The following is a 27,403-nucleotide window of genomic DNA, read 5'->3' as shown; positions in this document are numbered from 1 at the left end:
TAAGTCCCTTTTAAAATGGTATACCATATATCTAGGGCCTGTAAATTAAATACTACTAGTGGACCTACAGCACTGAGTGTGCCACCCACTTAAGTAGCCCTGTAAACATGTCTCAGGCCTACCACCACAGAGTCTGTGTGTGCAGTTTCACTGCCACTTAGACTTGGCAGTTAAAACCTCTTTCCAAGCCTTAATCTCCCCCTTTATTACATATAAGCCACCCTTAAGGTAGGCCTTAGGTAGCCTGTAGGGCAGGGTGCAGTGTATGTAAAAGGCAGAACCTGTACTTTCAAGATTTACATGCCCTGGTAATGAAAAACCCCCCAAAGTTGTGAGGCCTACTCCTCTTGTAGGCTAGCACGGGTAATTCCTTAATATACTTTTAAGCTGTAGATCCTGAAAAGAATAGCTTCATCGTGTTTTCATATCATTGGAATGGTAATGATAAATCATCTTTAAATGGTAAAATTGGATTTATTATTACTATTTTAGAAATGCCACTTAAAGAAAGTAGGCATTTCTCTGCTCTTCCTTCTGTGTGTACCTTGCAGCCTGTTTCTAATACACATCTGAGCAGGGTGAGAGCTACGCTTTGTGCATTCCACCTGACAGAAAATACAGGATGGATAGGCATGACAAAGGACTCATCTGCACTCTGATGGGCCTTCCTGGGTTCGAAGGGTGGAGGGCTGTTCACACTTACACTTCAATAGAGAAGTGCCTGTCCCGACACAAAGGGGTGGTTACCCTCCTACTGGTAGTGTGGAGCCAGGGCCTGGATAAAAGGAGAACCTGTGCACTCCAAGGAGCTGCATTGAAGTCACTCCCGCTTCAAAGACAGTTTTTGGTATAAGTTCTGGGGCTCTGACCCCTTAAAATCAGATCAGTATTAGACTTGGGAAGAACTCTGCTGTGTAAAGACTGTGGTGCTACAAGGATTGTCACACTGTTCAGAGGATCTGTTTCTCTGCATTGTTGAGCTGCCCTGCTGCCTGCTGAGCTCTACCTTGCTGACCAGCACTGGACCCATCCTGCTGAGCCAGAGTGTCTGGAGACAGAGTCGCCAAGGGCTTGCTGGTTTGCCCCCCTGTTGATCTGCAGTCTTAGGGTCATAAGACTGCTTGCAACTCTCCTGGTGCTGCTGAACTCTGCCATCTGTGAGTCGTACCCTTGCCTAAGGTGCCCTCTCCAGTCCTGGACCTCAGAAGTGGGTTCTGCAGCTGATCTTTCATCGCCTCGAGTGTGGGATAAATGCTGATGCATCACTCCCTCAGCGCAGAGGCTGGGCGACCACAGTGGATTCACGGCCTGCACAGCTGGGTGCCGACACATTGCATTCACTTCATTGAGCCCGATGACGAGCAGTGACCTGACTGCGTGGAAAATACAGACACATTGTGCCTTCGACATTGGCTCTTTGCTCCATCAAAGGTACTTTTTCAACAGACCTGTGTGGGTTCTGTAGCCGGCCTACCCTCCATTGCGGTCAGCCTGAACTTTGGTTTTGGGTTGGTCCCTCGCGACCTCAGTTAACCTTTTTGACTGTTGGTGACTTCTAAGCACTATTTTACATTTAATCTTTAAAATTTAATATCTCAGCTGCTACTGATTGGATTTATGTCATTTTTATCTTGTTTTACTCTGATAAATATTCTTCTTCCTGGAGGCAGATTGGAGGTAGGAACCTCCAATCTGCCCCAAGGCAGGGGCGATGGGGGGCAGAATGTCTTTTGGGCCTGGAGGGACGGGGGGGCAGCCCATTGTGAGGGCTATCCCCCCACCCCTAAAAATCTACTCCCTGGTGGGCTAATGGGCGTTCTGCCCCACTGGGGGCATATTGGAGGAAAACACTTCAAAACTTCCCCCGACCTGGGTGTTGGTGGGGGGGGGTTCAGAAAGACTTTTGGTGTTTTTTTGGGAGGGGTAGGTGCCAGGCCCAATCCCCGAGTTGTCAGCTTGGAGGGAGCACTAAACCATTGTGAGTGGGCTGCTCCACCCCTCAGACGAGCATTGGCAAAGCCAATAGGTTTCACCTTTGTTTTTTTCTTTTGCATTCTATCTTACTATCTAACTGGCTCATAAATATAAGAAAAATGTTACAATGTTTTTTTGATAAACCATTAATTATTTATGTTGCTGTTTATTTCAACATACATCTCAGCATAAACCATTATTAACGGTTTATCAGATTTAAAGCAAACATTAGTATAACATTTTTGTAATATTTATAATTCCGTTAGGTAGTAAGATAGACTGGCCTGAGTCCAGTCCAGGAGAGAGCACGAGCTCTGTATGAGACAGAGATCGCATAACGCTGAGAGGGGCTGTCCCTTCGATGTGGACACAAAGTAGTCAGGACCATCTCTAGGTCGACCACGCCCCTTACAGCTTGTGTCACAGCCTTTCTCTTTGCTCCTTCAGCCATCTGAAGATCTGATTAAAATCTAAAAGTGAATCTTATTAACATTGTTGTTTTTTTTTGTTTGTTTTTTTGCTGTATAAAATATTAACTTCATTGATATGAGACCTGCACTTCTTAAATTTGAAACAGAAAGTTCTAGCACTTCTCTGTGCTGCTACAGTACTTTCAGACTGAGAGTACTGACCCTTCTTAGTGCAAACAGCTCCTCTCAGAGAGCGACTTTTAGCGCTGCTATTCACGGTTTGATAATTCAGCAACTAGACTGTGCCTTTTCGACTGCACCGCTCCTTAAGTTTAAATGCCTTATTCAGAATGTATTGCATTGTAGCATAGTGCCACTCTTTTGACAAATCCTCACAGTTTGATCCTTCGATCACTGCAGGTCGTTACCAATCCTTTCAGGAAGTACCTCCACCATCCATTTAGTCTAAAAACGTCTCCCAGCCCCTTTGGAACAGGCAACAACGTGAGTAGTTTAGTCATGGTCAAATGTTGCCCTGTACATAAGAATGCTGACACCAGTGGCTCTGCAGAATGAATGAGGACAACTAGTTTTTTTTTTTCCTTTTTGTGAAAGTGTTTACCTGTGGATATGTACCTGTGGTTGAACTTATGAGTACAGGCATACGCACAGTCAGCGGAAAGAGGAGTGTTCAGCATTAGGAGGGGAGTGGGCACTTTAGTGCACTCTTGTGGGAGGGCACTGGTCACCAGCCAATGCTGAGTCCCTGGAAGCAATACTTTGGCCACGTGCCACGGCAAAGCAGAGGAGGAAGACCTGCAGAGTGAAACCAGATGACAAGTTGACCAATAACACGTAAAGAAAAAACACGTCGGACCTACCCAATGGTAAGTATCGTTAGGTGATGGGTGGGCTCATAGCCCAGTTTTGTGTGTGTGTGTGTTTTTTTTTCTTTTTCTTTTATTTACAAGAGATTTCGCAAGGACTGTTCGCAAGCGTGCACGTTGAGGTGAAACCTTAAAATAGGCTCTGTGGTCTAGTGGGTGGATGCCTGCTTGGTGATCGCCCTCCTGAAGCGATACCTAAGCAGGGAATCCACAAGGGAGTGGTACCTTTGGAAAGGGGAGATTTTCCAATGACACCCCCCTCGTCCAGATTGATGCTCAGGGGATCGATGCACTGAAAATGAAATAAACCCATCGGCTCATTTCACTTTCAGTGTAATAACATCAGCGTGCAGTGCACACCGATCATCATTACATTGTAAGGCTGCTGGGGAAGCTCTTCCCAGCTCCTGAGGCTGAAATAAAAAAAAGGAAATCCCTCTAAGTGTTCATACCAGAGGGATTTTCTGCTTGTGTACGAGGATGGCCTGGAACAATCCTCAGCACACAGGCACTGGTGTGGAGGACGGCACTGAGCCATCCTCTGTACTGAACTCGTCAAGGCTTTCATAGATGACCATAAAGTGAGTATTTACACCAAGGGCACTTCATGCCCCTTCTTGTGACACGTCCTACCTGATAGAGACTTCTAGTTGCAGATTCCTTACCTTAGAATTTCCCCCAGACATCATACTGGATCCGGAGATTTTTTTTCGAGCAATACCCTTGCGCGTTGGTAGGTGGCGTCGGTCGACTCCACAGGCGTCGTTGCCATCGTAGTCAGGAATCTGGTGAAGAATCTGCAACTAGAATATGTCTCTACCAGATATGTAGTTACCGAAGGTAAGTAACTTGTACTTCATCTCTACCAATAGGTTGGGTTTCCAGCTCTCTTCCCAAATTCCTCCAAAAGTACAAAGAAAATTTGTGTTCTTTAATGGTTAAATGCATACTCATGTACTGCATTGACGGAACAAGATGCTTCTGCAAGACAGTACACTTGTTTTTTCCCTTTGCTCCCACGCACAAAGGTCTCCCAATACCCAAGTAGAGTATTGCAAAATGGGTGTACGACTAATCCAAGTCTGTTACGCATGTGGAAAGCTGGTAAACACTGACACACCCAGGATGCACTCCACATACAAGAAAGGATCTGTTGTGACTTCATTGGGCAATATCGGTCTCAAGGACAAGTGTAAGGAAGCTCGTAAGTCATCTCTGCATACTTTCACCAAACAGTTAAACACTACAATGTGGATATCCATACTAGGCGAGACTCAAGTGTGCAGAACAGTATTAATTTATTTTACTCTGGCTTCTACTTTGTTTAATCAGCCATAGCCCTTAGGGGATGGGCACTCCTGTTCATTTGATGCGCATCATGTGATCTACAATTATAGAACACAGAAAATGTTTGCAGCTTTTTCTGTTGTGTAATCTCACGCTCCCCTTAAATCCCCTATGATTGATGAGCATTAGGGTTGCTAATAGTCTTTGCAAAGCTTATTTGCATCACTTGAATGGACAGAAGCACCTATTTTGATGAAGAAACAATTACATCATGTAAGGTGGATTTTGAGTACTGATGCATTGTGGGTTTCTCAAATGTGATCATGCCTCTTTCTTCTAACCAACCCAAATGCATAAAAAAATACAAATTTTAATATTCCGAATTTCCCCTAGATGTTATAAAAATCTTTATCATATGAGCCTACAGCACAGACTGCAACCTGATTATTTCTGTCACGTAACATTTCCCTTCTTGCCTCTCTAAGGCTAAAGTAAAAAACAATTACCTAGCTAGCCACAGAAAGCCTTGTGTCCATAACACATTGTTCTTTGATGCATAGGTAGTCTTGAAATGCAGCTGTCTAACTTGGCGTGGTAGGTAATTTTGTGTTCAAGATCTTTACTGTTTTCCATAAGAATGTTTTGTGGGTCTACTTAATTTTTGAGTAGGTCTTGACTTGGATTTTCGCATTTATGCCCAGAGTATCGGTCAAAAACTTCAGAAAACACAAGTCCTGACACAGTTGGTACTTTAGGTCTAGGAAATGGAGACATGGATTGTAGTGTCTCTGTTCTGTGAAGTAGTGTCTCTGTTCAGTGACCTAGATGGATAAATATAGGCTTGATGTTTGAAAGGGAGCACAAAAGCTGATGTCCTCAGTGACTACGATGTTCTTAATCTCCACATGCTTATCCATGTTTCAGAGTGTTAATGAAGTAGTGCCGAACCATAGATGATTGTGGCTGATGAAAAGTTTGGGGATCCACCTGGCTAACAGAAGAATTCCAGCAAAAAATGGTGGGAGGCTGAGACTTCATTCAGGTTTCACTCAGTATTTTACGGAGGAGTTAGCGTTTGTCTTCCTTCCACCGCTTTTGTTTGATCAGTTGAACCAGATGGTCCCCCAAGCCTTTTCATAAATAGCTGGAGTTTCTGGAGACAGGAGACCCATTTTAGATTGGAGACTCATCATGGTCTTTTACATGTTATGCCTCCATAGGGTTTGCAACATTGGTCTTCAGATGTGAAGAAAAGACTTTTGTGGTTAGAAAAACATTTTAAATGGAAAATAGTGAACAAAAGTTAAGCTCCTCTGTGTTCTAAGTCTCTGCTCTAATTGGATAGAGCCAGACTGATTCTAGGGTCTAGGAGAGCGTAGGTTATCAGGGTCAGTCACAAATCTTGCTTTGCCAGTCCCCAACAATACACTTCCTCCCTGCCCCTTTTAACAGCTACACCTCCTTTCCACTTCCTGGTCACCTACTGAGGATGCGTTGTCTGCTTTTGGTTCACTAAGACCTCCAACAACTGCAGGCACGTCATACTACATTGAAGTGTTTACAAGGATACTCAGTCATTTGTGGATGATACTTTAATTCACATCAGTCCAAACTCCCACAAATACCCTTGAAGTGAATTTAGAAAACAAGCCTAAAAGGAGACCAGAGAATGGCCTTCTTATCTTTCAAGCTCCAGGACCTGCATAAGTTTCATGTCTCATTCGCACAAGCAGCAGCTGCCTATCTTTCTGTTCCTCAAAAACATCAGTGAAAAAACATTAGAAGGGGATAATGATGAAAGTCTGTATAAATAGGTTTCTCCTTCCTGAAAATGTGTTTGGGTATATTTTTGGTGTGACTTTGACGGGCTTTGTCACCAATGCAATGCAGGAGTTGGGTTTGTATTGATGACCACACATACTGATAATACTATAGCTAGCACGGAGAGCCTCCTAGGCAATATGTAGTAAAGATAAATATAATCTGCTTGCTGGCGGCCATCTCTTGGCTCCAGGTTCTCCCTCAGGTCAGGAGAGCCCCTTTGGTAAATGAAAAGCTTTCCCCTTTACAGTGTTGTCTCTTGTCAATGGATTTTTGGTTGGAATCAAAGTGTGGCACAAACCAACCGTACCCTCAATCAGGAAAGCACTTGTTATACACCAGGGAGTATGTAAATGTCTCAGTGCTAGTATAGTGGCTGACATCCTCCACTCCTTCCAAGCTAAATCAATCTTTCAGAGGTAGTAGATGATCACGGTAGTGTGGCAATGCCCACAAGACACAGGTGATTTACCCTGGGAAACCGGCATAGTTGAAACCATCGTTGCTATCCCTTGGGAAGACAGATTGATGCATTGCTCCTAAATGCTCCCTTTTGGATTGAGGAAAGCATGCGAGATAGTGATTTTTATCACTATTCTGTACTAGTGAATTGGTTGGAAATGCAACATCCATAGCACACTGGGAGGAAACCTTTGGAAATGTAAGACTTTCCTCTTTTCAGCAGTACCCCTCGCCCCCATTGTAATATGAATCATTATGTTCAGCTTGGGAACTCTGTTCCAGCTGTGTATAGCCTGTTACCCTTCCAACATCCATTGCCACACAAAATGCATTATTTTCTCTAGGGAAAAGTTCATCCTATGAGGCAGCAGATATTTGTTTGGTACCATTCAGAAAAAAAGTAAGGGACCAGAGGCACAGCACTGCAAATTACACTGATTGTGTGTGTCTCACCATTGGAATGGATAAGCAGTCCTCATTTCGTCTGTTTAACTTCTGAATTGATTTCTGCCTGGGAAATATTAGCATGACTACAGTCCTAGTGCAATTATTATTTTGGTAGCTATGCCAGCAGCCACTAATAGGATTCTTGTTCAAGCGATGTTAGATTTTCTCCAGTTTTTGAACCGGAATAATTTTGAGGTGGAAGGAGACTGTTCTGCTTCTCCAATATGCCCCCTTCCGGGGAACCTGGAACGCTATCTTAGACACCATGGATAGTTTTCTGCAAAAAAATAATAATAAATATATATATATATATATAATAATGTATTCAATGGCATGTGTAGCTGCAGATACAAATGCGCACTGTTCCTGCCATCTAGTGTTGGGCTCGGACTGTTACAAGTTGTTTTTCTTCGAAGAAGTCTTTTCGAGTCACGGGACCGAGTGACTCCTCCCTTTCGGCTCCATTGCGCATGGGCATCGACTCCATCTTAGATTGTTTTCTTTCCGCCATTGGGTTCAGACGTGTTCCTCTTCGCTCCAAAATTCAAATAGGGAAAGTTTAAAAAATCATCAAAATCGGTCGGTATTGTTGCGTTCGGGACTGGTTTTCTATAGATACATCAGCACTGACGAGACAACTGCTTTGGCGGCCCTTTGGGGCTTCCGCACTCAACCGAGGCTTGGTCGGCCCAACCACACCCGTCGTCAAAGACTCATGGACCAGACCCCCTTCTGTTTCTGTCCGACGTGCCACGCCAAGTATCCTTATACAGACCAGCATCGGGTCTGTAATCTGTGTTTGTTGCCAGAACACAGAGAGGATACCTGTGAGGCCTGCAAGGCTTTTCAGTCGAAGAAGACCTTGAGAGATCAATGAGCAGGGCGCTTGCAGATGCCATCGAAGTCGACACAACACCTCGACGTCGAGGAGGAAGAGATGGCTATCTCGATCCAGGGTTCGGAATCGGATGACTCCGACAGAGACCGACCACTGACGGCAGGACAAAAAGTGAGTACGCTTGCCCTGACCCAGCCCCAAAGTCAGTTGAAAAAACAGAAGGCCTCGGGGACGCGACTGCCGGAAGGCCATGGCTCGACCCACAAGAAAAGCGGTGATCAAATAACATCCTCGGCACCAAAAAAGGCCAAGATCGTGCCGAAGTCTTCCGTCTCGGGTCAAGAAACCGGCATCGAAAAGAGTCCTCATCGATTGGTCGAATTGAATAAGCCTCGGAAGAACCTCTCGGAGCCGAGACCAACCGTAACTATGGGTGTTTCAGTACCGAAAAAAACGGCTTCGGAGCCGAAAAGACTTCTTATACAGAAGAACATGGGCTCTCCCAACAACTTTGAGAGGCACAGGTTTGAGCAGGAGCTGGATCTGGAGGAGCTTGACCAAACTCAACCAAGGTTACAAATCCAGAAGGACACTGGAAAAATTCAAACCATCCCTCCGCTCAAGTTTAAAAGAAAATTGGCCCATGCGCAATGGAGTTGAAAGGTAGGAGTTACTCGGTCCTGTGACTCGAAAAGACTTCTTCGAAGAAAAACAACTTGTAACACTCCGAGCCCAACACTAGATGACAGGAACAGTGCACAGCATGTGAATCTGCAGCGCAACACGCCACGAACAGATGCACACTGGGTAAGTGACATTTTCCATATACATATATATATATATATATATGTTCGATGGCATGTGTAGCTGCAGATACACATGCTTTGCACATCCCGCCATCTAGTGTTGGGCTCGGAGTGTTACAAGTTGTTTTTCTTAGAAGAAGTCTTTCGAGTCACGAGATCGAGGGACTCCTCCCCTTTCAGCTCCATTGCCCATGGGCGTCGACTCTATCTTAGATTGTTTTTTTTCCACCATCAGGTTCGGACGTGTTCCTTTTCGCTCCGTGTTTCGGTTCAGAAAGTTAGTTAGAATCTCGGAAAATTCGACGGTATTGTTTGAGTTCGGTATTGGGTTAGTTACTACAGATCGACACCGACTTTTGAAGAGCTCCGGTGGCCCTTCGGGGTTTTTTCGATCCCCTGTCAGGGCCTGGTCGGCCCGGCCACGTGTCTCTTCAAGGCTGATGGAACGGACCCCATTCCGATTCTGCCCAAAATGTCACAACAAGTATCCGTATACAGATCAGCATCTGGTCTGTAACTTGTGTTTTGTCTCCAGAACACAAAGAAGATACTTGTGAAGCCTGTCGAGCGTTTCGGTCGAGGAAAACATTAAGAGACCGAAGAGCGAGAAGACTGCAAATGGCGTCGGCGCCGACAGGACAAAGGCATTTGGAGGAGGAAGAAGAAACCTTCTCCATCCAGGAGTCGGACTCGGACTCGGACGAGCTCGATCCCGAAGAAACGCCTAAAACCGTGAGTAAGACGTCGAAACATAAAACTCACGAGAAGACCACAAAATCCCATGGGACGCCACCGCCAACAGGCCATGGCTTAACCCGTAAAATAGGTGACCGATCATCGGCACCGAAAAAGGGCACTCTTGTGTCGAAGTCATCCGACTCCGGTCGAGATACCGGCACACAGCAATCTCGAGCCCGAGACAGCGGCTCCGAGCAAGTTCGGCACCGAAATGGGTCGGCACCGAGAGACCACGATGCCGAAAATAAAGAAAGTGTCGTTGGAGCCGAAAAAGGCTACCGAAAAGGTTTCCATTCTGAAACATCCAGCCTCTGAACTGAAATCAGGTTCCTACACAGAGGAACAGGGGTTGTCCTCCCAAATGCAAGGACATAAGTTCGGACAAGAACTAGAATCAATGGAGCCAGACTACACTCAAAGAAGGCTCCACATTCAAAAGGACACAGGGAAGATAAGCACTCTTCCCCCAATTAAAATGAAAAGAAGACTTGCCTTTCAAGAAAAGGACAAGCAGCCACAAGCAAAGGTGGCAAGGCAAACAACTCTGACACCATCTCCACCACCATCAATGCTCACATCACCAGTAGCTACTCCACCACTGATGCAATCCCCAACGCATACTGCAATGAGTCAGGACGATCACGACGCATGGGACCTTTATGATGCGCCAGTATCGGATAACAGCCCAGACTGTTACCCAGCGAGACCATCCCCACCTGAGGACAGTACATCCTACACGCAGGTGGTCTCAAGGGCAGCGGTTTTTCATAATGTCACCTTGCATGCAGAACCGATTGAGGATGACTTTTTGTTTAATACACTATCCTCCACTCATAGCCAATACCAGAGCTTACCTATGCTACCTGGAATGCTAAAACACTCCAAACAGGTGTTTCAGGAGCCTGTGAAGGGCAGGACCATAACTCCAAGGGTGGAGAAAAAGTACAAGCCACCGCCTACATACCCTGTGTATATCACGCAGCAATAAACACCAGACTCTGTGGTAGTAGGGGCAGCTCGCAAGAGAGCAAACTCTCACACCTCGGGAGACGCACCACCTCCAGACAAGGAGAGTCGCAAATTTGACACTGCAGGGAAAAGGGTTGCAGCACAAGCATCAAACCAATGGCGCATTGCCAACTCACAAGCACTTCTGGCAAGATATGATAGGGCTCATTGGGACGAAATACAGCATTTCATAGAACACTTACCCAAAGAGTTCCAGAAAAGGGCACAACAAGTAGTAGAGGAAGGACAAAGTATCTCAAATAATCAGATACAGTGAGCAATGGATGCAGCAGATACAGCTGCAAGGACAGTAAATACTGCTGTAACAATAAGGAGACACGCATGGTTGCGTACGTCAGGATTCAAGCCGGAAATACAACAACCCGTGCTGAATATGCCTTTTAATGGACAGCGGTTGTTTGGACCGGAGGTGGACACTGCTATAGAAAAACTTAAAAAAGACACTGATACGGCCAAAGCCATGGGCGCACTCTACTCCCCACAGAGCAGAGGCACATTTCGCAAAACACAGTTTAGAGGGGGGTTTCGAGGACAAGCTACAGAACCCACAACCTCACAAACAAGGCCCACTTATCAAAGTCAATATCAGCGGGGAAGTTTTCGGGGGCAATATAGAGGGGGACAATTCCAAAAGAATAGAGGGAAGTTCCAAAGCCCCAAAACTCCTCAAAACAAGCAGTGACTTCCAAGTCACAAATCCCCAACACATAACACCTGTGGGGGGGGAGACTAAGCAATTTTTACAAACATTGGGAGGAGATAACAACAGACACTTGGGTACTGGTAATTATCCAGCATGGTTATTGCATAGAATTTCTCACATTCCCTCCAAACATTCCACCGAAAACACACAGTATGTCAAAACAACACATGGATCTTCTAGGACTAGAGGTCCAGGCATTGCTACTAAAAGGAGCAATAGAATTAGTACCAATTCAACAGAAAGGAATAGGAGTTTACTCTCTGTACTTTCTCATACCCAAAAAGGACAAAACACTGAGACCTATATTAGATCTCAGAACATTAAATACCTACATCAAATCAGACCACTTTCACATGGTGACATTACAAGACGTAATCCCACTGCTGAAACAACAAGACTACATGACAACACTAGACCTAAAGGATGCATATTTCCATATACCGATACATCCTTCACACAGAAAGTACTTAAGGTTTGTATTCCAAGGGGTACATTACCAATTCAAGGTGTTGCCATTCGGAATAACAACTGCGCCAAGAGTTTTTACAAAATGCCTGGCAGTAGTAGCTGTGCATATCAGAAGGCAGCAAATACATGTGTTCCCGTACCTAGACGATTGGTTAATCAAAGCCAACGCACTAGAACGGTGTTTACAACACACAAAGTACGTCATAGAAACCCTACACAAACTAGGTTTCTCAATCAACTACACAAAGTCACACCTTCAGCCGTGTCAGACACAGCAATACTTAGGAGCAACAATCGACACAGCAAAAGCGATTGCCACTCCAAGTCCACAACGAGTACAAGCATTTCAAAATGTAATACAGGTCATGTATCCATACCAAAGAATACAAGTCAAAATAGTAATGAAACTCCTAGGCATGATGTCCTCATGCATAGCCATTGTCCCAAACGCAAGATTGCACATGCGGCCCTTACAACAGTGCCTAGCATCACAATGGTCACAGGCACAGGGTCAACTTCTAGATCTAGTGTTGATAGACCGCCAAACATACACCTCACTTCAATGGTGGAACAATATAAATTTAAACCAAGGGCGGCCTTTTCAAGACCCAGTGCCTCAATACGAAATAACTACAGATGCCTCCATAATAGGGTGGGGAGCACACCTCAATCAACACAGCATTTAGGGACAATGGGACTCTCAGCAAAAACAGTTTCACATAAATCACTTAGAACTATTGGCAGTATTTCTAGCGTTAAAAGCATTTCAACCAATAATAAGCCACAAACACATTCTTGTCAAAACAGACAACATGACAACAATGTATTCTCTAAACAAACAGGGAGGAACACACTCAACACAGTTGTGTCTCCTGACACAGAAAATATGGCATTGGGCGATACACAAACCACATTCGCCTAATAGCACAGTTCATTCCAGGGATTCAGAATCAATTAGCAGACAATCTCTCTCGGGATCACCAACAAAACCACGAATGGGAGATTCACCCCCAAGTACTACACATTTACTTCCACAATTGGGGAATACCACAAATAGACCTGTTTGCAACAAAAGAAAACGCAAAATGCCGAAACTTCGCATCCAGGTACCCACAAGATCAGTCTCTGGGCAATGCGTTATGGATGAGTTGGTCAGGGATATTTGCATACGCTTTTCCCTCTCTCCCACTCCTTCCATATCTAGTAAACAAGTTGAGTCAAAACAAACTCAAACTCGTACTCATAGCACCAACTTGGGCAAGACAACCTTGGTACACAACACTACTAGACCTCTCAGTAGTGCCTCGTATCAAACTACCAAACAGACCAGATCTGTTAACTCAACACAATCAACAGATCAGACACCCCAATCCAGCATCGCTGAATCTAGCAATGTGGCTCCTGAAGTCTTAGAGTTCGGACACTTAGACCTTACACATGAATGTATGGAAGTCATAAAACAAGCTAGAAAACCAACCACTAGACATTGCTATGCAAATAAGTGGAAAAGGTTTGTTTATTATTGCCATAATAATCAAATTCAACCTTTACACGCATCTGCTAAAGACATCGTAAGCTACTTGCTACATTTGCAAAAGTCAAAACTAGCTTTTTCATCCATTAAGATACATCTTACTGCAATTTCAGCTTACCTGCAAATTACTCACTCAACTTCACTGTTTAGGATACCAGTCATAAAAGCCTTTATGGAAGGCCTAAAAAGAATTATACCACCAAGAACACCACCAGTTCCTTCATGGAACCTCAACATTGTCTTAACACGACTCATGGGGCCACCTTTTGAGCCCATGCACTCATGTGAATTGCAATATTTAACATGGAAAGTTGCATTTCTAATTGCCATCACATCTCTAAGAAGAGTCAGTGAAATCCAAGCATTTACCATACAAGAACCATTTATTCAAATACACAAGCATAAAGTAGTTCTACAGACAAATCCAAACTTTTTACCAAAAGTCATATCACCGTTCCACTTGAATCAAACAGTAGAACTACCAGTGTTCTTCCCACAGCCAGATTCTGTAGCTGAGAGAGCACTACATACATTAGACATCAAAAGAGCGTTAATGTACTACATTGACAGAACAAAACAAATTCGGAAAACAAAACAATTATTTGTTGCTTTCCAAAAACCTCATACAGGAAATCCAATTTCCAAACAAGGCATTGCTAGATGGATAGTTAAATGCATTCAAACCTGTTATCTCAAAGCAAAAAGAGAACTGCCTATTACACCAAGGGCACACTCAACTAGAAAGAAAGGTGCTACCATGGCCTTTCTAGGAAACATTGCAATGACTGAAATATGTAAGGCAGCCACATGGTCTACGCCTCCTACGTTTACCAAGCACTACTGCGTGGATGTGTTAATAGCACAACAAGCCACAGTAGGACAAGCAGTACTACGAACTTTGTTTCAAACAACTTCAACTCCTACAGGCTGAACCACCGCTTTTGGGGAGATAACTGCTTACTAGTCTATGCAAAGCATGTGTATCTGTAGCTACACATGCCATCGAACGGAAAATGTCACTTACCCAGTGTACATCTGTTCGTGGCATGAGACGCTGCAGATTCACATGCACCCACCCGCCTCCCCGGGAGCCTGTAGCCGTTTCGAAGTTGATCTTGAACATTTGTAAATTTGTAAATATATCACTTTAAACTACATTATGTACATACATGTTTACTCCATTGCATAGGCACTATTACTATAATACACAACTCCTACCTCACCCTCTGCGGGGAAAACAATCTAAGATGGAGTCGACGCCCATGCGCAATGGAGCCGAAAGGGGAGGAGTCCCTCGATCTCGTGACTCGAAAGACTTCTTCGAAGAAAAACAACTTGTAACACTCCGAGCCCAACACTAGATGGCGGGATGTGCAAAGCATGTGAATCTGCAGCGTCTCATTCCACGAACAGATGTACACTGGGTAAGTGACATTTTCCATATATATGTGTGTGTGTATATATATATATATGACCTTTCCCAAGAAGAAGACCTTTCCCAAGAATACCTATATATATATATATATATATATATATATATATATATATATATATATATATATATATATATTTATATTTATATATTCTTGGGAAAGGTCTTCTTCGCTTTCTCATTTCCACCATCTGCATTTCAGCTTCCTCGTGGGAGCTGAACAGGATTACTGCTGCAATCTCTTTCCACAGGCTGAAATGCCCCCCTGGAAACCAGGGATCATTTACTGATTGCAGAGATCATTTATCGTCACAAACCTTCAACATGTAGGGGAAACAACCATACATTTGTTTCTTTGTGTATAAAAAAAAGTTATGAAGGCTTACATGTGAACTGTGCTGTATGACAAAAAAGGGATTGGCATGCTAGGGAGAAAAGGCTTGGCGAGTATTTAAGATGCAAGGTATTAGTGTGAAGACTGCATTCTTAGAATATCAAGTCTGATGGTATTTCTTTGTGAAAGAAAATGTTTTTGTCTTTATACATAACTTGCTGGAATACCCCAAATGTCTATTTCTTTAGTTTGCAATAGGTTCTTACTAGAACTGAACGAAGCGAACAGCATCTTTAAACTACATGTAAAACTTGGTATAAGCAAGAGAGGCTTTTGAATTTTGACTGAATAAATTTTGCTCACTGCCCTTTACTTAGAAGTTCACTTATTTATAAGGGATTACCATATTATGAAATCAGATCTGTCAAATAATGTGTTTGCTAAGCATTTCTGAGATGTGGTGACAATATCTGTAATTCTGTTATTTATTTTAGAACATCCCAAATGATGGTAAAAATGACTGTTTCTTGTTTTGTTTAATTAGATGTCCCAATCTGGTCAAAGTTGGAAGTTGGTTTTGTTCCTAATCTTCAGGAGCTTTTCCAAATTTTAGAGAATCAAATGAAGATGAATCCGATGGAGACACCTGCCTTCCGAACTCCATAACATCTTGTCTAGAATCACCAACAAAGGGCCCATTACAAACATGTAAGGAGGCTGTTACTGTTCTAAAGGAACATGCTTACTCTTAGTAAAGTCCTTTACTGCTGATTGCTCTTGTACAGTGAACACTTGTTTTTGAAACCTAGAGCTACCTTTTTCTTTTTAATAAGTTTCTCTTGCACTACTGCGTTTTATTCTGAAATGGAATGGTGCACAATTAGCTTTTAGCTAAAAGAGATCAATCATTGGAGTGCAGTTGTGTTAATACCTACCTTCTTCAACCTTGAACTCTGAGAATACTTTTCAGTCATTGCTGAAAGTACTGAAAAATGTGTTTTAGAAGTAAACCTGGGAAGACTAGTGGTCACAAACTGAGTTTATTGAACTTCTGTGTGTAAAAATGTTTGCAGATTGATTTATGCTTGTGGCTAACACCTGCAGCACATTACAAATCATATAGAGTTCACAGAGGAGGAAGGTTCTCAAATACTGCTTTGGTTATGGAGACAGAAGAGGGACTATGTAATCACAAGAGAGATGCATTTTGCTCCAGACTTCTTGTTTGGGGAGTACTTGTCCTTTATAAAAATGCTTGCTTCTAATAATGTATTCATTTTCATTACACATGTGAACTTATCAGTTGTGTCTCTTGTCCCGTCTCATTTCCTTCAAGATAAATTTGGTTTTTTTGTTCTCATATTTCATGCTCCTTTGAAGAGAAATTGATAGGGCTGAAAAGCTTGAGGCACTTCCTCTTGCCTGCCTCGAAGTCTTACTTTTGACATGTCATATGTTTGTAAAGACTTCACAAGTATGTATTCATTATTGTTTGACTATGATTTGCTCAAGTATTTGTTGTAGGGTGGAGTAAAGCTACCAATCCAGATGCTCTCCTGCATTTGATGTGTTCTGTTCTTGATTCCATATGCTTGTTAGATACTTTTCAGCACTTTTTTCTTTCTTAGCACCTTCTCTATAAACGGGTGTAGCAAACCGACATTTTCAGCAATGCTACCCCAGATGTACCATCTTTTTTTTCTGCACCCTAATTTTGCTGGTATTAGTGTATTGGTGTATTCTGTGCCCTCTGACACTGCTAACCAGTGCCATAGTGTGTGCGTTCTGGTCCTGAAATAGTAGTGCTAAAATTGGTTTCAGACATTTGTTCTTTTTATCTTTTTACCATCAATCTAGTAAAACTGTATAATGTGCTGAAAATGCACCACTGACGTAGAAGTTAAATGTTATATGTGGGCTCCGATGTGTATTGACAGCACCCACACATCTAACAACAAAAGTCTGCCAGGAGCTCCACAGTGCTCTAACTGAACTACAGTTTAAGTGCACTGCAGTCTAACATGACGGAAAGTGCCTTTCCATGTAGGAAAGGTCCATTTTTATAATTTCATGTCACGTCTCATGTGAACCCCATAAGGCCTCGAGGCAGGATGCTAATGGATGAAAATGTGACTGTATGTTATCACGGTCAAATATACCCAAAACATTTCCCTTAACAGGCTGAGATGGGAATAAAATGCTTATTTCTCATTTCACTTGAGGACATGCTACAAAAATGCTTTAAAAGTAATTCCTGCTTCATCTTCAAAATCTGATTTAATGCTGAAATCGGATTTTTTATAACGTAAGTGGATAAATAACTTTCGAAAAAAAATTACTTCAGTTGCTAAAACTTTTTTACTTCATAAAATGTACTGTAATTTCTAATGTTGTAATGTTAATTAATCAAGCAATACCTATTTTATTCGAACGCTAAATTAGAGAACAATATTTTGACCCCAAGAACAGCAAATGGATTATATCTGCTGGTATTTAGCAAGGAGTACCTATCAGCAAGTGGACAGGAACAGTTGCCTCTTTTGAAATGCTAGAAAGGACTTCTTATTTTGATTCCCTGGTCCCCACCAGTCAGCATGACTCAAGTCATAGTGAGTTTTCACACAGTCACATGGGAGGAGATCTTATCTACATAAGTAAGTGGCTAAAGAGCTGAATACAGTGCTATCTGGTAGGAGCGGGGTTCTATTATCTTGAAACCAGAGCTCTTGGGTACTTTTACACTAAGTTAAAGAGATGTGTGGCTAAATAAGGCCTTGTGACTGTTGGGATATAGGTAATGTTGTCTAGTAGGCTTTATCCAATCAGTTACTATTGCACAGGACAAATCTGGCACTTCCTCAGAATTTTCCTGAGAAGGCCCTGCTGAAAGAAGTGGACTCAAACATGCACTCAAGAACGCGCTGGATTAGAGAACAATATTCTGACCCCAAGAACAGCAAATGGATGATATCTGCTGGTATTTAGCAAGGAGTAACTATCCGCGAGTGGACAGGAACAGTTGCCATATTGAAATGCCAGAAAGGACTTCCTATTTTGATTTCCTGGTCCCCACCAGTCAGCATGACTCTAGTCATAGTGAGAGAAAGAAAACTGTTTTCATGCAGTCACATGGGAGGAGATCTTATCTACATAAGTAAGAGGCTAAAACAAATCTGGCGCTTCCTCAGAATTTTCCTGAGAAGGCCCTGTTGAAAGAAGTGGACTTAAACATGCACTCAAGAACTCATGACTCCTGCTAGCATCTAGGGACTAGAATGTCTCCAAGGGGCAAGTGGCTGGCTTATGGTTTGCCTGCCTCAGGGACCGAAAAATCAGAAGGATTCCTGATTCTAGGTGAGCCCACTTGATCACAGAAGACCTATCCCTGCTGTAAAAGTGGCTAGAGAAGATCTGGTGTCTAGAACCCTATCCTGAGGAGCCGAAGAGACTAGGACAAAACATTTCCTACACTTGGAATGGCTTAGTCATTTTTTCCACTACCAAATGACCAGGACAAAGTGCTGAAGTTTGTATTTGGGGGTTGTACACATAAAGCTGAGAGAGAAACAAACAAACCTAATTTCCTGGCCAAGAAAAAACAGGTTGTTTGTTCTTTGAGCTTTTTGCAATGACTTGGGGTAAGAGATATCCTTAGGCCTAGTCACTTAAAGGACTAGAATCTAATTTAGGAAGAAACAATCTTGGGTTACAAATTGGATTGAAGAACTTAAAGTTAGTAAGCTGCTTAAATAATGGACCAAGTGGAGAAGTGTGGCACAATGGTTAGAGCGGCAGACCCCGATGCAGAGATCTGGCCCAGGGCCAGGGTTCAATTCCCACCTTGGCGGGTCTTGGGCTCAATTCCCTTGGACCAGATAATTCTCACCTCGGTGCCTAATCTAATTAATGGGTCACACTCTGTAACTCTGGGCAATAGCTTACTTAGGTCAAAAGACCGCGGCGGTCATTCCAACTTTCCCGCTGGGCCGGCGGGCGACCGCCAAAAGGCCGTCCGCCGGCCCAGCGGGAAAGCCCCTGCAACGAGGAAGCCGGCTCCGAATGGAGCCGGCGGAGTTGCAGGGGTGCGACGGGTGCAGTGGCACCCGTCGCGATTTTCACTGTCTGCTAAGCAGACAGTGAAAATCTGTATGGGGCCCTGTGAGGGGGCCCCTGCACTGCCCATGCCACTGGCATGGGCAGTGCAGGGGCCCCCAGGGGCCCCACGACACCCGTTCCCGCCATCCTGGTTCTGGCGGTGAAGACCGCCAGAAACAGGCTGGCGGGAAGGGGGTCGGAGCAAGCAGCGCCGCCATGGAGGATTCCCTGGGCCAGGGGAAAACCGTCGGGAAACCGCCGGTTCCCCTTTTCTGACCGCGGCCAGAATAGCCCAGGAAGCACCGCCAGCCTGTTGGCGGTGCTTCCGCTGCCCTCCGCCCTGGCGGTCATGGACCACCAGGGTCGGAATGACCCCCTTAATCTCCACAACGGCCTTCACAGCGCTTGGATGCCTGGCTTCACCCTGGGGCTGTCCAGGAGTGGGTTCCTAACAGGGAAAAGCCAGGAGGGGTTCCACAGCAGTATGTGTACAGCACCTTGAGACCCTAATGGGTGAGTAGTGAGCTATACAAGTGTGAAGTTTACCGTTTTTTTGTGTGTTTTTTTTACCATGGAAGGTATGTATCCATAAAAAGTCACTTGGGACTGATACTAACTTTTTATCTGTGTGCTCAACTTCAAACCGTTTTATAGAGATGAGCACTGGGGCTACTTTTCCCTGCATCTTACCTTGCTGAGCACAAACTCTGCAGCGACAATATCAGAGGCCTTGCAGCATCCTAGACAGCAGATGAAGTAAAGGTTGCTGCTTCCACAGCAATAAGGCTTTCAATAACAGCCAATCCAGAAGTCAAGTAAGGACATCTGTCTTTCCATAGTGGTCTGCTGATAAACTGCTTACACATTGCATGTTGCCAACTGAATCTGATTGTTAGCCAATTTCTCACATCATGTTTGAGTTTTGACACCCATTATATAGTTGAATAACATGGTCATTTTTATCCTCTCAAGTAAACAAGTATAGAGGTGAGCTTGTGGGCTTATGCCAACTGACCCCAAACCTTGACTGGACTGGAGAAGTGCTCTTTTCGTGAAGTGTATTGAGCCCATATGACAAATAAACAGTGAGCTATTTGTTGCAGTGCACCTAGCTGCTCTGGCCTTTTTAGAACTTCTTACAAACAAACTACTGAGGGAATCCATTGTGGTGCCTTCAAAGCCAAAGTGCCAGCTTTTTACAGTTCACTACACAGATGGACCTCTGTATAGAAATTATCTACATACAGATTAATAAATACTTCACGAAGGAAAGAGTGACCAAACTCCCATACAAGCTTATCACTCCTAACATGGAAGTGCATCCTGCGTTATTTCTAGAGGAACCTTTCCCTGTGTAGGCTGTATACATATCTACAGAGCTCTTGAGCGACAGGCACATCTTGATGCCTTATGCCATTTTGCTTGGTACGTACTGCCTGAATCACAGTCAACCTTTCAAAACATAAAAAACATATCATCACTATGTTTTGCTGTGTTCCAGGGATTTAAATCTCTAGAAACCTTGCTCACAGATATTTAACAGGATGATTCTTATACAACCTGTCATGATCTGGGTGTCCCAGGGCAAATCAGCTGAATTATCATTGAAATGCAGCATGGGCTGCAAAAAAACAAACAAAATGTCTGCTGCGAACCTGGGAGTTGCCCTAATCATACAAGTAGTCCAGTAGGGCTGTACGATTGAGGTATGCACTATTCCTGTATTGTGCATTAGCCCCAGAAATGTTTTAATCTCGCAAAGTGAAGGAGAGCCAACCATGCTTTCTCAGAAACCGGTCAGCACACAACTTTGTTTGTTGCACAATTTCTTCAAGGAAGTCTTCATACAGTAAAAGATAGAAGTAGTGCATAGGCAAAAAAATGCAGTACTGAGCTTGCATATCGCATCTGCAGTGAATGGGACTGAACTAAACTAGGACACTGCAGATTAAGCACCCTCCCTGTGCTCATGCAGTACATGCCTGCAGTCTGAATTAGGCTACTATTACTGTCGGTCAGCTGTACAGTGCTTATGGAGGGACATCACAACTGCTGTGAGGCATGTTCTCTGAATCACTGGAAGACAAGTCATAGTCACATGGAACTCCAACTGAAAAATCACTTTGTGTTTCTGCTGCCTGACAGCCTCAGATGCTGTCTCAGTTTCAGATCCTGCCTCATAGCTCGCCTCCATTATTGGAGTTGGGCCTTGGAAAGTAGTCATCTGATGAGACACCATGTCCATTTTCTATCTAAACTTTCTGGCCTAAGCAGAATGCAGAGGTACTTGTAGAAATGAATGCTGTGGGAGTGCTATGAACTGAAAACATATAAAGCAGTGCGGTAAGAGTGTAGAAAATGTGATCGCAGCAACAGTCTCAGCAGGGAAAAAACACTTAACCCATTCCACACTGCGATGCAAAGCACTTCTCAGAGCAGCAAAACAGACAAATAATGAGAACAAATATTACACCAAGCAGCAACACACCCAGTAAGGCAAATGTGTGTATTTCCATAGTAATCCAGTATGCCAGGACAACCTTCTTTGTGAGAGAATAAGCTACTTGCGAAAGAGTAGGATTTGTGTGACTCACAATACACTTATTCATGTTCATCACATGCCTTCCTCCTCCTTCTACCATTCCGGCAGGTTTGAAATCATGCCCAGGCCCAGGTCAACCATGAGCAATTTGTTTTATTTTTATTATTATTATTATTATTATTTTGACTGGCGATTTACTTTTTTTTTTTATTTTTTTTATTGGGTCTCTAGTTGATAGAAGTTTGCACCATGTCAAAATAGGGACCACAGTCTTAGTCAGAGTTAGTCAGATACACACCCCAAATGAACCTGTGCTCACCCCCTGATAGGTTGGCACAGAGCAGCCAGGCTTAATTTAAGAGGTAATGTGTAAAGAATTTGTACAACACTTAATTACAGTAGCACAGTGAAAGGTCCAATCAGTAGAAGTCGGGATATGATTTTTTTTAATGATTACATGTGAAAATAGTGCACAGAAGTCTATAGCGGTCAAAAAGGTTACTTGTGGTCGAAAGGGACCGGTGCAAATCCAAAATCAAGGCCGACTGTGATTGAGGGTCGGCCAGCTACAGAACCTATGCAGGGTCCGCTGGACAGTACTTTAGTTGGAGCAGTGCGTCGAAGGGGAGGACACAGTGTGTCGCTATTTCTGCCAGTTAGTGCAATGCATGGCTTTTTGAAGTTTGTACCTGCAGAACCCATATCTGAAGCCCAGGACTGGAGGGTCGGGGTGCACCTCAGGCAAGGGTAGGACTCTCAGATGGCAGAGTTCAGCAACACCAGGAGAGTTGCAGGCAGTCTTTGATGTCCCTAAGACTGCAGAAGAACAGGGAGCAAGCCCTTGGACACTCTTGGATTCAAGGATGTAGGGAGCAAGTCCAGACCCGCTCATTGCAGGACAGAAGCAGCAGGCCCACACAACAGAGCAAACAGAAAATATTGCATTCCCTCTTATAGTATAGCACACAGCAGCAATAAGCCAAAACAGCAATGCAGTTGCAGAGTGGCAGTCCCTCCTGGCAGCGCAACAGTCCTTTTTCCTGGCACATTGTCCTTGGTTCCAGTAGCTACCTGGCTTGGGTAAATATTTATACTATGGTCCCCTGGTTCTGAAGGTGGGAGAAACTTCTGGAATTCCTTTGAAGTCCACAAGGTCCCTGTCCTGCCCTCCCTGGCTCCAGAAACTCTTCAGAAGGTTATGCAGCCCTTTGTGAGGAGAGGCACAGCCTTATTCAGGTGTAAGTGAGGCAGTGCTAAACTCTGCCCTATGTCAAGCTAGTTAATAGGCCATTAAGGCCCATTAAATCACACTAAAGCTCCTATTGTGTAAATGTTAAGAGGGAATGCGTAAAGTCCAGGTGTCATCTATCTCAGATGTATTTCAGAGACAGGCAGAGGCACAGAATGGCCAAAGTAATAAAATGCCAACTTTTTTAAAGTGGCATTTTCAGACTTACAATTTAAAATCCGATTTCACCGTAAGTTGTGGTTTTAAATTGTGAGTCCAAGGGCACCAAACTCCATATTTCTATCTTTTCCCATTTGGAAATTACTCTTAAATATGTTTTAAGGTAATCCCAGTGTTATCATATGAGAGAGCTAGACCTTGAAGTAGCGGAAAAACAAACGTAATGGTTTTTCACTATCTGGACATGTTAAATTAAAAAGTACATGTCCAACGTTTAAATATGCTGCACCCTTCCCTTGAGACTAACCAGGACCTACCTTATAGGTGACTTACATGTAATAAAGAAGATTTGGGCCTGGCAAGTGGGTTCCCTTGCCAGGTCGAAATGGCAGTTTAAAACTGCACACACAGGCTCTGCAGTGGCAGGCCGGAGACCTGGTTCAATGGTTACTGTAGTGGGTGGCACAATCAGTGCTGCAGTCCCACTAGCAGCATTTAATTTATTGACTTTGGGCACATGTAGTTCTCTATACTAGGGACTTAAAAGTAAATTAAATATACCAATTGTAGAGAAGCCAATGTTACCATGTGTTGGAGACCAGAGCACCTGCATTTTAGCACTGGTCAGCAGTGGTAAAGTGTCCAGAATCTGAAAAAACAGCAAAAATTAGTCGGAAAAACAGGAGTCGGAAGGCAAAATGTCTGCAGATTACCCTCAGAAAGGTCCATTTCCAACCACTTTCCTGGTGTTTTTTGCCCTAAAACTTTTGAAATTAATATCTTTGGTGAATTATATTGGTGTATTATTTCTCATTAAATCTATGTTTCTAAATTGGTTTGGAAACTGTATTGTGTTCTTTACTTTGGTATTATTAGTACTGCTTGCACATTTCACACACGTCTGGGGATTGCATTGCTGCTTGTGCCATAGCTCCTAGAATTTGAGCAACGGTTCTCTCAGAACATTAGTTTGACCTAGCCAGAGTGGGATTATAGAATTCGTTGGATCTTCTTATCTCGAAAGATGGTTTGCTTACTGCAAAAAAACAAAAACCAGTTCCTATATTGGCCTGATCATCTTCTAATTACTGTCTCTCTAGTTTATCACTTATTAAAACTTTTGTCCAATCTAAAAACGAGTTAATCTGATTTCAGGACTCCAAAAAACCTTCACCTTAATAACTTTATTTGTGGTTACGCTCCACAAACTCTCTCCTATCAGTCACCATGATGATGTCAATGCTTCCTATCCTACCTTCAGATTTAATGAACGTGTGTCTGAACTTCTAGACAACTTAGCTCCTCCTAAAAGAAGAAAAAGCATTCTGCTCTCTGGTTCTCTGAAGATCAGACTGAGGAAATAATATGTTTGAGTGTCTGAGAAAAAGCTGCAAACATTGCCTACTGTCGCTCAATCTGGACCCTCTTGAGGCTTCCAGTGGAGTCTGCAGAAGAATCTTTCATTGCAAAGTGAATAGCTGCCTAAATCAGCTATTTGCTAAAGGTACAGGAGGGATTAGTCCCACATTACCCCACTGTATTGGACTTGAAGACCCGTCTTCCGAGTCTTTGCTAAATTTTTGAGCAATCATTTCCTTTTCTCCCATACTCCAATATGAACACACTTTGGCTATGTCTTGGAAGAATCACTAAAATAAACCTTCCAAGCACTTCATGGATCCTGTTCCAGAGAATGTTGGCAAAGAGTTGTCCTACCATATTTCGCCTCATTCGGCCTTTTATTTAATGTGTTTCTCAGACAAATTGTGTTCCCAGAATGCTTTTGGACTGCCCAAGTTATTCGCTACTGCAGAAACCATCAGCGGATGAGGGTTACCTCATTAACTTTCATCCCGTCTCCAAGATTTCCTTCATCTGTAAAATTGTTGAGAGCTGTGTTGCAACACAATCGTATCAACATATGTTTGAAAATGATATCTTTGAGTTCTAATCTAGGTTTGCATGTTTGCAGCGGGTGGTAATTTAAAATCTGGTGCTCCTGTGTCTCCGCAGAAAAGTCCAGCTAAATCGTGATGAGTCCCTTAGAGTTGTACTCAAGAACTCTGGGATCTTATGTCATCAGTATACTAATGATACACGGGTCTATCTGAAGATTTACTCTCCTTAACAAATCTTACATTTTGCTTTCACTTTAAAATCTTTTCACAACTGGATGCTCGCCTACCATCTAAAACTCAGTTTTACAAAACCAGGTTTCTTCTTCTCTGAATCATGTTTTTTTGCCCTCTACCAATTCAATCCTGGTTTCACTTGATGTCCTTGACTGCAAACCTGCCATCATTAACTGCAAAAAATCCTTGGGTGCCATTCTTGGTAAAAGACTATGTTCAGACACATTAACTCAAAGGCCAAGAGTGGGCATTTTCAACTGTGATTGCTCTGGTGGATTTGACAGTGTTTCCCTGAACTAGACCTCAAATCTCTTGTTCAGTCTCTTGTATTAAGGGTTGACTACGCAACTCTCTCTTGACTAGACTCCCCAAAGTGTGCCTAACCCCACAAAAAGCAGTGCTGCAGTCTGCAGCATGCATTGTCTGAGGAACCTGAAAATGTGACTACATTACACTGGTGCTATTAATTCACTAATAGCTTTCATTTGGGGACAGAACGCTTGGATCATTCTTAAGGTTCTAACCATCTATTCCCCTCTATCTGGCATTGAAGTTGAAATTATCTGGCTGACATGTTGTTACGAAGTGCTGGTTCACTGCTTCTAGAATCAGCATTCATAGAACAATGCATAATGGCACAATCCATTCAGGAAGTGCAAATAGAGGTTCAGAACTATTTGCTTACTGGCTCTGCCTTTCACATATCTTCTTGCTGATTGTTCCCCTGCCTCCTTCCACAGTAAATCCTACCCATCCTATCGTGCCCTGCACTGCTGTATTGAAAGTCATACACCGCCATCATCTCTGATCATCAGTCACTGTCCTTTGCTTATTCTCCGGACAATGGTCAGCCAGTTGTTTTATTTTACGATATGGTTTGTTGCAAATGTGTATTGTTATTTTGTTTATCTTCCACTTTGTGTCCTCGGTTTTATTCAACTCACTATTATATATTGTTTTTATTAATATTGTTGGTCTGCTCATCTTCTCATGTACCTTATTCTGGTTGTAAAACCCTGTAACGCCATTGAGCAATATGTAACTACTTCATCAAAACGTAAATGGGTATTAATGACCAGATCCATTTGGTTACACTAGTCTGAGACTGTCATTAGTGAAATTTTAGTTCCAGGTATAACAAAAAAGTATGTATATGTGTAATATTTTCTTTGTGTCTTTCTAGGTGGCATAGTGGAGATTTCCTTTAATGACTAAGTTTGTGTAGTGGATTCAATGAAGGCATGTATTGAAAACGGTACTAACTGTAAGTGCAGGCTGGAAACACAAGCCACTTCATGGACTGCAATCTACGGGGGAATTCTCCAAATGGCTACAAGGGCTACCATGTCTGAAAGAAAATATCAACTTAAATTAAATTGAGGGTGACAAATGAACAAAGGACAGTAATAAAATGACTAAAATGTATGTGTGAATCGAATTTACCAGATAATTGTATTTCAAAATTAATTAAAAAGTGAATATTTATAAATGTTTTTTGGTGTACCAACATAATTTATGTATAGCTGTTGTGCCAATGCGACCTCCTTGTGTGATGTTGCTACAAACCGCATCAGCCGGCTGTCTTGCACAACATTGCATACAATACTTCATAAAGTGGGCTGTGGATCATCCCCTTGCTCATGATTCCATGGTTTTCTGGTCTGTCCCTTTTCCTTGCTCCTTATTGGGATGTGCCTGTCTCTCTCTTAGAGCATTTCTTCTTTACCCTCACATTTTATTCTCTGAGTTGTATCCTTCCTCTGCTGATGTCATGGAACTAATTTATTTCTTTTCATGTTTAATTTCTTACTTAGCACTGCTTGGGAGCAAATGTTCAGTGCCTTCCGCAGTTCTGTGTGTACTTACAGCTCACTTGCACTCTTTCCCTCACTCCCCAATATTCTCCCTTTCACCCTCCCTGTGACTACTGCGCACATGTTCTCCAAGCTCCACTCTGTCTCTAGGAAAGTTTTAAAACGTACAGGCATTGGCAAGGTCTTTTGTGACAACCTGCCATCTTGAAAGTCTTTGGTGGCTGCTACATTGTGTCACACAG

At 43.1% G+C, this 27,403-nt stretch overlaps 1 protein-coding gene across 1 annotated transcript in view; it reads left to right on the top strand.

Annotated features, from left to right (window-relative positions):
- The window catches only part of LOC138265975 (selenoprotein T2-like), a 76,620-nt gene extending 49,780 nt beyond the window's left edge, over positions 1-26,840 (top strand). Inside the window, exons 5-6 of the mRNA XM_069214215.1 lie at positions 15,715-15,878; positions 26,531-26,840. Of these exons, the coding sequence (XP_069070316.1) occupies positions 15,715-15,836 (122 nt within the window). The 3' untranslated portion in view covers positions 15,837-15,878; positions 26,531-26,840. The remainder of the gene's footprint in view (positions 1-15,714; positions 15,879-26,530) is intronic.
- The last annotated feature ends 563 nt before the right edge of the window (positions 26,841-27,403 follow it).

This window comes from Pleurodeles waltl, chromosome 2_1, assembly GCF_031143425.1.
Source record: "Pleurodeles waltl isolate 20211129_DDA chromosome 2_1, aPleWal1.hap1.20221129, whole genome shotgun sequence".
Classification (NCBI taxonomy): domain Eukaryota; kingdom Metazoa; phylum Chordata; class Amphibia; order Caudata; family Salamandridae; genus Pleurodeles; species Pleurodeles waltl.
This window is presented reverse-complemented; position numbering and strand designations above follow the sequence as displayed.